This window comes from Apteryx rowi, unplaced genomic scaffold (genome assembly GCF_003343035.1).
Source record: "Apteryx rowi isolate R43461 unplaced genomic scaffold, aptRow1 scaffold_17, whole genome shotgun sequence".
Lineage (NCBI taxonomy): Eukaryota > Metazoa > Chordata > Aves > Apterygiformes > Apterygidae > Apteryx > Apteryx rowi.
Window position 1 is genome coordinate 3,501,648 of NW_020447974.1, and position 12,833 is coordinate 3,514,480.

Consider the following 12,833-nt stretch of genomic DNA (forward strand, 5'->3'; position numbering starts at 1 on the left):
TCATAGGAAAAGATTTTGATTTCATGCAGTCATTACCATGCAAGCCTCCTCAGCAGAAACCTGCTCTGAGCAACACCCTTTCTAGTAGCTTTATAATGCTTTTCAGATCAGTGTCTCCCAAGTCACTACAGTGGCAGTGAAACAACAGCGCGTACAAAATAGTAACCTATCTTTTTTAAAAAAAATATATGGTCCCAAGAATCAGGTGCGCATTTTTCAGAGATATACATGCCAACTAAACAATATGGGTTCAGAATTGCAGGCCAAAGAAAGATAATCTAGTTAAGCAAGACAAGCTGTCATCACCTACTGGGTAAGATGCATGACTGACTTGAAGTCTAAGAGATAAAATTAATTTCAACACTGTTGAATTTGTGCTGTATGAGCACAGGCAAGCACATGCAGCCTGTATCAGCGGTTATATGAAATCCACTGGATTTTTTTCTGTGAATCAGGCCTCACTGACATGGTCTCTAAGGATACTGGCATCTGTGTAAAGWGATTCACTTGACTGCAGCTCATCACAGGCACATTTTACTAGGCTGATTTACAAACTGCAGGAGCTCCATCTCATCTTCTCTCTGCTCCACCAAGGAATAAAAGTGTATGTTGCTAGGAGTGCTGATAGTCCAGACTAGAAAAAGACTTGTTTTCTGTTTCTATGGTTGCAACAGCCCTTAAGAAAGATATAAATTTCCCTGCAACAACTAACTGCATATTCATTTTAAGGTAGATCTAGTTCCAGATTCCTGAGACAGAACCCTCTACCTGTTCACAACCCCACACAGCCAGAGCAGCAATATAGAAAGTTTCTATTCTCAACAGAATTCAGTGAGCAGCACAACTGGTTTGAAAAATAAACAAACAAACAAACAAACAAAAAACCCCCCAAATCCACAGCAAGTTTTCAGCCTCTATGTACAAAAACAATGCAAACAAGTGGAACATTCTAATTATATTTTGTAAAACACACGTTTGGGATCAAGAAAACATCAAACATCCAGACTCTAGATTACAAAAATCTATTGCCATCTAGTTGTCAACCCCAAGTTTAGACAGTCCTTGTCGGAAATCATGTAATTCATCTATCTTCCCATCTAGTACATCTAAAAAATTCTTTAATTCAGTTTTAAGGTTGGTCTGCCTATGTTTGCTCTCTTCAACTTCTGTCCTTAGTGTTACGACTTTCTCTTCAAGATCTTTGTTCTTTTTCTCAGCAGCCTTTAAGACAAAAAAGACAATAACATGAATCATAGAGGAGACTGATGAATAACGTTTAATAGAGTAAAGCAATAAATGGCAGCCGGATTGTAAAAGTTTGCTTTGACTTCTGCAAGCTGATTAATACAAGCACCTCTGAAAGCAACTGACGTGTGGGCTTTTTTTTTTCTTTTTTATCTGACTAGCACAGGAAAAGGCACTGATTAACTGGAAAAGATGCTTTGCATCAGATTTTGTCATTTGGTTGATATCTTAAAATTCAGCTGGATTTAAATCATGCATTATGCATATATTTCTGTCATTGCTACAGTTGCAGAATTAGACACCATGCCATCAATTATATACAAAATTATCTATGGTCGTTTAGCCTTGAAAGACAAGCTTAACAAAATACTGCCTGAGAAATAATCACTTTATTCGGTACTTTGGGATTTATTTTTTTTTTAAGATTAAGTTTGACTCTGTGCTTGATCATTCAGGCAAAGTATGGGTCAGCAATGTAAAGCTTTGCTTGCTGCAGTTTGCTCTATTATTTTCTCCTCTCATCACCTCTTCTGCCTGTTTTTCTCCATTTCATGAGAGTGCAAGCACACACGTATTCTCACCAAAAAACATAGATAACATATTTTACCATGCTGAATCAAGCCAAACTCATAGGTTAACCATTTGCAGTAGTTGCCACTCCTCAGCAGCCTTCCAACTGTTTTAGAGCATGCAGATTATGAGACTGATGGATTATTTGATTGATTGGATTTGATTTCATTGATTAGACTGCTTATATTGTTCTCCTTTCGTGTATTAATTTGCTGCATTTAAACAAGCCCTGACTTTAACAAGCTATTGATCTGAGAAGTCCAAAGATCAGCCCCAAGCTGGGCAGGGCTCTTGGCACATCAGCTGTCTGAGGAATCCCAGCGCCATGTGCCCATCTCCAAGCTGAGGAGCCATAGGTGAAAAAACAAGTTACACTAAGCGATATTTTGCCAAAAAGAAATGAGGCAGCACATAAACAAGGCAGCAAGGGAGCTGCTTGAGGGCCAAACAGAGAGGGGCTGCCAGCTCCAGTGCATGGAGTGACCATGCTGGCGCGGCTACACAAGCCCACAGCACCAGAAGGATGGGATACAGAATATCCTGGAATCTGTCAGGGGGTAGAGGCAACACGGTCCAGGCAAGCCAATTTTTGTGAATAGCAAGGCAAAGAAGCAGAGCTATTTAATTACTCCTATGCTGGGAAAGGCACAGTGCATTTTGCATGTAATTAGCATTTCTTGTTTTTACAAACTGGAGCTCTTTTGCCTTCAAACCCTGAAGTCTGAATAGATAGAAGTATATAGTTAGGAGAAAGAAAATAAATGTATCAACTATTTTTAGATTAATTTGTTTGATAAACTGTACCTGTAATTGTTGAGATACAGATTCACATTCTGACATTAGCTGTGGTATAATTTCACCCTGCTTTCGGAGCTCCTCCAGTTCCTTTGAAAACAAAAAAATTACAGTAAGCTTCAATTTAAAACATAATGAAAATTTGAGAATATGAAACTACTTTGTATATTTTATTGTATTCTGCACAGTATTTGGATTTAAAATAATCAAAACAGCATGTCAGCATTCCAAAACACATGCTATTTTATATTAGAATAGTCTCAATTTTTGCACTATATTTTTGACTATGTACCTTCAAAAAAGACAGTGTAATCCAATCTCTAGTATGAATGCCATTAATTATATTAATGAACTCTTAACCTAAAACATACCTATGCAAATAGATATATTGAATAAGAAAGAAATCTGAAGTGCTGTAATGCTACTAGCAATTTATAGATGGTAGCAAAGAGCAAATTGGATGTGAATTTGCAATGATACACAGCAGCAAAAAAGACAATTGGAATTATGAGCTGAATATCTAGAAGCACCATTACAGAGCTCAGCAGTAATAGCCTCTCCTCTACTGTACAGCCCTGAACATCACCTCCCAAAATTTGCATTCAGTTCTGGCATCACTATCAAAATTCAGAGGAACTAGCTGAAAGGAGTTCACAAAAAGAGCAACACGACTTCATAGCAGACCATGTTTCTGATGGAAATTTAAGAGCACTAAATGTGTTAACACTGCAAACAAACACCACCAATAAAGGTGGTATGGAGAACTCTGAGATGGCTGGTATATTTTAAAGAAGTATTGTCAGAGGATCTGAAATGAATGCTTGCAGGTCCAAGAGAAATTCTGTCCCTTGAAGAGAGTGCAAGATCCTCCTCCAGAAACTACCCACGTAGCCCACATTCTTAAGAACAAACAAGGCTAAATCTCTCTGACCTGTATTGATATAGGACAGCAAAACCATTCCATTTTGAAAATAAGATTTCCTGGCTATGAAAACGTGGCTCCTTCCCTAGCAAGTGATCTTACAGCACAATAGGAGTGTAATAGAATATATAACTCAAGCTCTTCCACTGAACCAGACAACAAATAAATTTTTTTCCTCAGAACTTCCAGATTCTTTTGCTCTAAGTGGACCAATATTCAGCAGCTCCAGTCTTGCTCAAATTTCACAAGAATCTAGTGTACCCTGAAGTGCATTTTTTCCTCCTTCTGAGGTTTGTCAAAGCACCATTGTATCAATAAATTATATTTTTTGAGAAATTCCATAATTCCTAGACAATTCTAACTGTTTCTGTTGTTTCCTTCCAGTTTTTCAGCATTTGTCTACATTAATGTAAGAGGACAAATCATGTACTAACATAGATTTTTTCTGAGAACTGCACTGTAGAACCTGTTTAATTGGTATAAAAGCAACTATGTCCAGGTAACGTCCCAGCTACTGAAGGGGGGAAAAGGTAACTTGCCCATTATTTTGAGATGTGAGTTCCCATGCTTATATACATGTATATATGTACATGGGAGCTCACATCTCAAAATACAAATATATATTTGCTTCAGTGCCCTTGGTATGGTTCTGTGATTCATATTGTTTTTCCCAGATAGCTCCGTCCTGACTCCCATGTTTTTAAACTTTTCTCTCCTCGTTTCCCACATGAACAGAATATCAGCCGTTCTTCACACATGGCAACGCTCATGAGCCGGCTCCATGCTGGTTTGAATTGCAAACCGTGAAAAGGTTACTTAGGGGTGGTTTAGACCTAATCAAGAACTCGCTAATATAAGCATGCAGTTTGAAAACAAGTTAGTATATTGTCAAAGTAAGCGGAAGTTAGGTCTGTAATATTCACAAGTCAATCAATTTTCCAGTTAATTTGGTAACTGTAAAAATGTGAATCTCCAGGAAAATGCTAGCAGAGAATAAGGGTTATTATACATGCTATTACCACAGAGAAGCTGGGAAGAAAGCATGACATTTTCCTTTGAAATACGGTGCTGAAAACCATATTATATTTATAACACTGCATCAAAATCCATCTTCCTAAACTATTTCCTTGTGCCATCTTAAAACCCCTTAACAGCACTGCTTTTAAGAGCACCAGCTGAGATGCTGTAATGGCACCAGGCAAACTTTACTGCACCTGCTGACAGCTTTTGCTCTTCAGCCAGCACAGAGCATTTGGTCACTGTAACGAAGGAAAAAAACAAGGATTCCATTATTTTCCCCATTGTTCAGGGACTTCAAGTCATCAACATCATTCTCCCTGGAAAAAACGAACACCCTGTCTGTCAAAAATGACAACCTGAGGTACTCTAAATGAATGTGAATTTCTCACTCTTGGCATTACTCTTGAGATCAGAGGCAGAGCAGAAAGATGACAAGGCTGAAGACTGTGAAACATTTGGAAAAAGAAAAGGCATTGCTTCACAGGTACCAAGTTATTTTGTAAATGATGCCTTTTTAATGACAACTCCTCTTGCTCCCGGTGGCTAAGGGAATACAGGACAGACAAAATTCTGTTCTCAGGATGCGTCTGTCTGGCTTTAGGCAACTTGTTTAACCACTCCAATCCCTCTATTAGGAGGAAGGTGTTAGGTACATAAAACTATCCTGTTTGCTAACCCCTGCCAAAATAAAATGTGTGGTCACACAGCACAGCACATCATGAAATTGAGACATGAAGAACTCCATCAAGCTACTGCAGAATTTTACACAGACGATGTATAAAGGGCAATGCCTGAGACGCTGGTCTTTCTCTGACTGTAGGTGAGCCATTCCATAAATCCACACACACAAAATTAGAAGCAGACAGACCAACCCAAACTTGAAAATGTGTGCCACTTCTGTACTTATTTCACTTACCAGTTCTTTGTCTTGAAGTTCTGTTTCCAGTTCCTGGAGACGTCTGCTCAGCTGTGCATTTCTTTCCTTCTCTTTATTTATTTCATTGCACTGTTCCTCCAGTTCTTCAATCTTTAAGAAATGTCAGACACCAGTTGAAAATTACAGTTTTCTGAAAACTTGGGGCAGACCACACCTGATATAAACGGGCGTTGTTCTACTGAACACAGGGAAGCAAGGACAATTTTAATTTGTTAAGGATCTGTTTCCTAGATTGTATCACTCACTTCAGTGCATGAAGATTATCACTTCTTTACTTAAAAGGAATCAATTTACACATCCACTAGGAAGCCCAGGAACTGTGTTTACTATCTCTCACACAGTATCTCATATAATTACTCAAGAATGCACAAAACACCAAGGTGCTAAAATGAGTAACAGGCTGGGGATAAAATTTGCACTTCACTTCTATGAAACCAATACAAGATTATAATGGGTGGGTTTTCTTAAGAGGAGGCAAGGAGAAGAAATCCCTCTAGCATTCCCAGCTTTGCCTCCTCAGGGTTTGCTTATTATTTTAGCTGGAGTAAGAGGGACACAACATCAAAACTTTGCTAGAAGAACCAGTTCAGCATAACATACGCTGTTTTGTTCTCTCACCCAGGGAATTGTTTTGCTGATCCCATATCTCCACTCACCATCTCCGGACTTAGCTCCCATGAGGTGCACTTCCCACAGGCCAATGGGCCAGCTCACTAAAGTATATATTTTAATTCTCAGCTTCTTGTTGCTTTGGGATTATAACTTCACTCATTTGAAGGTAGAGCAATACACAAAAAATTCTGACCCAATTAATAAAGGAGAAGGAGCTTCCCAGAGCACTGCAGTGGTGCATTGCAAGCGCCTAACAAGAAACCTACTTGGGGAAAAGGCTCACAAAAATCTCTGCATAGGAAAAAGCTCATTATACAGACAGTGTTGCTACATGGCCCCAAACAGCCTGAGTCTGCCTAGTCACTGCTACAGTAACCTTGCAGTCAGTTACAGTAAGGCCGTGTTTTGACAGTCTCTTCATCACTAGGCCACAGCCTTTGAGAAGTGACATATTTTCATCAGTTAATGTCAATGAGAACAACTTCTCTGTAACAATACAGAAAAGCAAAAAACTACACAGCAAATCATGCTATTTTCTTACACAGTTCTTGTTTTTCACTTCTCCCCTATCCAAAAAACAGACTGGATACAGAAGCCCACATCATCTAACAACTAATACTAATTTGTTAATGTCAAAGTAATATCAGTTAGGCAGTGATCTATATTAACCTGTAATACAGCTCTGATTTGATCTCTGAATTATCATCACACCTAAAATACATGCAAATAGATAGAGTCTAATAGAATATCTGTTTAAGGAAAGGTTGTTCCATTTGGCATTGGAGCGTTGATAGACAAGTTGGATCACTTCCAACACTGAAACACCTCATTTGCAGCCTACTGACATACAAAAGGTATAAAATTCCTTCCTGTCTCTGAAAGCAAAACAAGCACTAAACAAACAAAAAACCCCACCAGACTCAGACAACCTGATCTCTGTACCAAATGTCCCAGTGATCCATATAAATGAACAGGGAAAGGATCCAGCTGTGCTCATGAAAACCAGGTTGCACCGTATTCAGGTTGGCGCTAACACTGTGTGGGGTGCTTACCAGCTTTGATAGATAGCACTGCATTATTTTAGTGGCAGGACCAATGAATATTCTGAATTGAGCCTTGAAAATCTGAATTTATACTTCTCGGTTGTTCTCTCGTGGCCCATGCTCATTGCTGGTATTACACTACTGAGAAATATCATGCTCAGCAAGGGAGGGGGAAAGGCTTTTGGCAATGATTTTGTGCAGATTTCGGGACGTGACGCTCCCTGCATGAGAGCTGGAGGACTGGGTTCTCAGCCTGGCCCTTTGGTCCCTCCTGCTGTTTGCGCTTGCAGGGTTGAGAGCATAACTCACGTTCTCATTCATCTGTCTACCTGTGGGATTTATTTCTATTACCAAGTGGCTCCCAGCTTTATTTTATATGAGTAACCATGCCATAACCATTCCTTCTGCTCATTCATCAACTGGCAATATTTAAATGAGCTTTGAAAGGAGTATGCAATAGTAATCTTTCTTTTAAAACCCTTTTGTTTTATCACCCTTGCCAGCAGCCCCTACAGACAGACAGCAAGTCTCCCAGATCAAGAGGCCAGAAGCTTCGTGTGATACGGCAGCATGGGTCCTCCTGCTGATCCCCAGTCCTTTGAACTTCCCCACACACTGGGAGCACAGGGAAACAACTCTCCCTGTCCACTTTCCTTTCAAAGACAAAGTCTCCTAACACAGAAAAAATATAAAGCAGCAGAAATCCAAGAGAAAGAACAATAGAAGGAGTAACTAACTCAAAAGAGACGCTTTCCTCTGTGTACTCTCTGCCTCAGATGAGAGACAGGGAGCACATAACAGGAGCATTCAAAGTGCTCTGGGGACAATTTTTCTAAGTTCATATAACACTCTCACTACAGACACATTCTTTCAAGTACATACATTTGTATCTGCATTTTAAAGACCATGGAAATTGGAACTTTGTGGCTGCATCTCAGCATTGGTGCTATTTTTGACTACCACCCTAAAATCACTGTGCTTTAACTTTTTAGTGCTTACTAAGAGGAGAACAGGCCCCAGGCATGAGGGGCCTCTGGCATTCATCTGATTATAGCCAGAGCATCAGGGCTACCTTGTTCCTGAGTTGATCGTTTTCCTCCTTGCATGCCAAGAACTGTTTCTTCCAGTGCTCGATGCTGGCAGCGGACTCCTGGAGTGCCGAGGTCAGCCTGGCATTGCTCTCCCTCAGCGTCTGCAGCTCCGTCTCCCACTTCTTTACATTGGATGAACTGAGAACAACAAGATGCCATTAGGTGGCTTAACCTTTAATCCTGCATATTATTATTCTTTACCTGACTACAAACGCAACCACCTGTGGTCTATGTCCCAATGATCTGCATACTCACATGTATATAACTGCCTCTAGGCACTGCCCACTTAAGGAGAACATAAGCCTGAATTTGACTGTCTCTGGCAGAACAAAGGGATCTGTCAACTCCAGCAACAGAGATTTGTGCTCTGGAACAAAAAGTCCAACTGTATAAGCAGGGTGTAGGGTTAAGCTGGTAAGTGGGACGTCCACCTTTTGCAGACCTGTGTTCTACTCCAGCATTCCTCACTTCTCCCCTCCAGAGCTGCATAGCTGAGCCTCGTTAGACACCAGCTGTATTTCAGTCCTGGATAAGTGGTACCTATACAACAACACATCTCTGTACGTTTGTAGGTGATGCTGGGACCATTCAGAATGAAAGATGCCAGAGTGGTTGACACTACATATATTTTTTCATGTAATACATATATTTTTTCTATAGTTTATTTTTTCTTTTTATGTTCAGTCTTAAACTATAAAAGTGTTAGGCAATGCTACAGAACTGATCAACTCATTCCACAAATCTTCAAGCTACAGTATAGAGAAAGAGATTAGAGAGTGAATGGGAGGCTTTGAAACTCCTTATAAACTAGTTGCTGCTTGCCTGTGGAGGTGTCTTCAGCAGTAGGAATGAGCAAACATGATTTGAAACAGGTTACGCTACTGAAATTTCAGTAAAGAGAGATGGTGTACTTCAAATATAACATATACAACCTTAGAATTGCTCACTGTATAATGTTGCTTATGTTGCTGCTGCCTTAATTTTTAAATAGCTTTTTAAGAGTAGCTTAATCCTGATACATTTTTTTTTCTATTCACAGATATATTCATACACAAGAGGCAGACAAGGCAAGTAAGATCCCGGAAAGGGAATTATGGTATTTTAATGTCATGTCATGACTTCACACATTCCAATTGCTGTATTTTCACTATTGCTTCAAATTATTCTTCTCAGCATTTTCAAATAATTTATCAAAGCAAATAGCACAAAACATGACTTCAAGGGACATTGTCCACAGCTTTAGAAACATCCCCCAAAGACTTAAAAAACACACTGAAGATATATTTTTCATTTCGACTTTCAACAGCTCGTTCTCTTTTGTAATTTTAAACATCCCTCTTTTCATAGAAGTAAACCCTGCAAGCTCAAAGAGGAAGAGAAGACTAGAAGAAAAGAAGAAGTTATCAGGAGCAATTGCTCCCCCATGGCCTATATGTTATTTCCGTAGCTGTATGCCCTCCCATATGAAGGATGCTATATGAGCTGGCATCACTGGAGTAAAAGAGATCTTATCTCATCATGGACTAAATCAGGAAAAAACTAATTGGTAAATGTCTCCCAACTGGATACCAGGAGGTACTTACTAAAATCTGCTCATTCACTCATTCTGCTGCATCATTTTAAATTTATGCAATTACATTTGAATAATTTCTGTTAATACCATTAGCCATCAGGTAGTTACAGCGAACTATTTCAATGCAACTTAGGTATTAAAAGAACTTCACCTTTGGGCTAGAGCAATTTTTAATTTATCATTCTCAGACTTCAGATGTGCATCAGCAGGACCACCATGTGACGCCTTCTCGTCGTCTGTCCCGTTCACACTGGATGCGCGAGTGGAAGATGGTGTTTCTCGCCCGGATTCCTGCCGCACAACACACAGGTTAACAGGAGCCTTCTTTCAGCCTCCCACATCTCCCTCAAAACAGCCTGGATTGCTTTGAACCAAATGCAGCACAACTGCTAGGAAAATTATGTAACTTGTAATGGCTACATATAACAGGATCAAAGTAGGTTTTCCTTTCTTTCAGACAAAATGTGGTCCTATTTGTACCTTCAGATCAATTTGCTGGTGAAAATATGTACAAACATGCAGGGAAGATAACATATGCTCAGCTGGACACTCATACTTCATAAGAACATGACGATTATGTACATTGTGATAGCTTCACTAAGCCTAGGGTCATCGTGTGACTTTTTGTGACCACAGTCCCACACAGAACCACAATGCCAACTCCCTTCAGAAAATAAAGGCTACGTGGCCACATGCTCTCTTGGATACAGTAGTGGTTACAAACACACAACCTTTACGTCTTGAGTGCAAAGCCAGTCTCTTTAAAAAGAATGAAAAAAAAATGGCAATGATATGCAAAACAGAAGTTTAAAATGTTCAAGACATTAAAAAAATGTTTTTAATTGAAAAGGCTTGTGTTTTCTAAAGTTTTTTTGTTTGTCTGTTTTTTAAGATACTGAAACAATAAAGCACACCTGGAAGCACACAAATTCCAAACAAATAAAAACAAAAGATACTGCTACTCCAAGGGGTTATATTCATGCCTTGCCTAGTGCTGATCACTAACACAAAACAAAGAACATCATAAAGGCCATGACCAAAGCCAAAAAAAAAAAAAAGAGGATCCAAAGTCAGCCTCTCAGACCTGTATTTGAGGACCTCATGAGGTAGGTTATTTGCAAGGCTAAGCATTCAGCAACTTTTATCGTACTTTTCTGATCATGCAATTGCCTTTCTCCTGAACAAAATCTAACTTTTCTCCAAATACTAGCACAAGCCAAGAACTCCCACTAAACAAGGGTTAATGCAGTGCTTATGAAATCACATTAACATGATTATAGAGGGACTGTGACAACAGTTTCCTCAATTTGTAACAAAAACAGTTCTCACCAGACACAGAGGCGCTTCACTATAGTAAGGTGTGCTGTTCAGAAAAGCGTATTATAGAAATATGCAACATAAGCTTCTTCCAACCATTTGCTAAAGCACTGCCTCTGTTTCTACATCACAACTTTCAATTCATCACGTTCAGGCAATGAACTACACTATGACCACAAAATAAGTCTGTATATTTGCAAACTGAACTCCTACAAAAGTAGATTAGACAAGTGAAAAAAAGGAATACCTCAATATATCTTACTGATCGTCTGCGGAAGCGCTATACTGTGACTTACTTTCCAGTGATCCGGACTACGTGTAGCAGTACAAATCAAAGGACATATAGCTTTCCCTGTTATTAAAAATGTTATAACAGCTCAATAACTGCTGAAAAAAATTATGTTGAAATGAAGGCAAAGAGCATGGATGGATGAAAAATATTCCTCTGACAATGTTAATGCCCAGCATCTGACAACTACCTTTGGCAATCTTCATCTTATATACTTTAAGTTTGCTGCCAGAAGCTGGTAGAGTCCACTAGAAATTTTTCCTTTAAATCATTTATCCTGTATGCATACAGGTATTAAGATAAATTACAAACCTGGGAATGATTGCTTGAGGTTTCAATTTTCTCTTGAGACCTGTCTCTTGCTAGTTTGGCAGCTTCTTTTACTTCTTGGAATTTCTCTGCAAACTGCAAAATGCATGAAAGATATTTATTAAAATGATATGTGATATGTGTCTATTCAGATTACTATCTTTATATGGTACATAGAAGTCTAAAAGTGCACAACTAATTTTGATCATTTTAAATTGTTGGCAAGAAAAAGTATTTTAATTTTTTCATTAATTTTGCATTAAATCCAGGGCAGGTGTCTCCAAAAATAATGGCAGTATTGCTTCTAGAAGAGGGATGGCATCTTCATAGTTCCAGGTGATCTTAGTAAAAACCCATGGAGAAAAAGGAGCTATTAGTGCATCTTTGTTCAATTTCTTCTTGTTTATTTTCTCCTCCTCCTCTGTTTCACTGGGTGTTGATAGTCTATTAAAATTTAAAGTATAAAAGAGGTAGTTTTAGATAAAAAATGATCAAATGGCTTCTGTTCTTAAGAGTAAGTCAAATTAAAGAATGCAAATGAGTTCATGAGATACCTGCAGGACTGCAAGCAAGGCATTGCTGAGAAGAGAAAAAGCTAGGTCTGAACAAGCCAAGGGCCCATATGTAAACTTGGCACTTTTTGGTCTAATTTTCTTATCACTGGCAAAAATAAATGCAGAAGACTTCAGAAAGAGAGAAAGCTTGAATGCTTCCTGTAAGAGGGTTATGTCAAACTGGGGTAGGCAGGGGAAAGTAAAGATAAAGATGAAAACTAATTATCCGATTTTTACAAGTCGCTGTAGGACATCTGCTCCTAAGCTAGTCTGGCATTTTTGAAATGTCAGTATTATCCAAGCCATTGGGTGTTGCAGGGCTTGCACCACAAGCAAGGTTTTAAAAGGAGGACTGCAAAGATGAAAGAAAAAAGTCAGGAAAAAAAAAAAAACCTAAGAAGTGTCCACTACAGGAATGGGTAACTTCCTCTTTCTGACAAAGCAGCTTAGTCTTACTTGCCTATATTTTGAGGAACTTGAAACACTAGAAAGGAAAGACACCTTAAAAGTTCATATAAATAGATCTCTTTCATTGCACACTTCCTGAATAGAAAGG

At 38.9% G+C, this 12,833-nt stretch overlaps 1 protein-coding gene across 26 annotated transcripts in view; it reads right to left on the reverse strand.

The window, feature by feature from the left end:
* Window positions 1–940: 940 nt before the first annotated feature.
* The window catches only part of HOMER2 (homer scaffold protein 2), a 101,886-nt gene continuing 89,993 nt past the window's right edge, over window positions 941–12,833 (reverse strand). For all 26 annotated transcript variants that reach the window (XM_026060594.1, XM_026060598.1, XM_026060593.1 and 23 more), the window contains 6 exons: window positions 11,727–11,819; window positions 9,960–10,099; window positions 8,217–8,373; window positions 5,469–5,579; window positions 2,620–2,700; window positions 941–1,221 (listed from right to left, as the gene is read on the reverse strand). In XM_026060594.1, coding sequence (XP_025916379.1) covers window positions 1,033–1,221; window positions 2,620–2,700; window positions 5,469–5,579; window positions 8,217–8,373; window positions 9,960–10,099; window positions 11,727–11,819 — 771 coding nt within the window. In that variant the 3' untranslated portion in view covers window positions 941–1,032. The remainder of the gene's footprint in view (window positions 1,222–2,619; window positions 2,701–5,468; window positions 5,580–8,216; window positions 8,374–9,959; window positions 10,100–11,726; window positions 11,820–12,833) is intronic.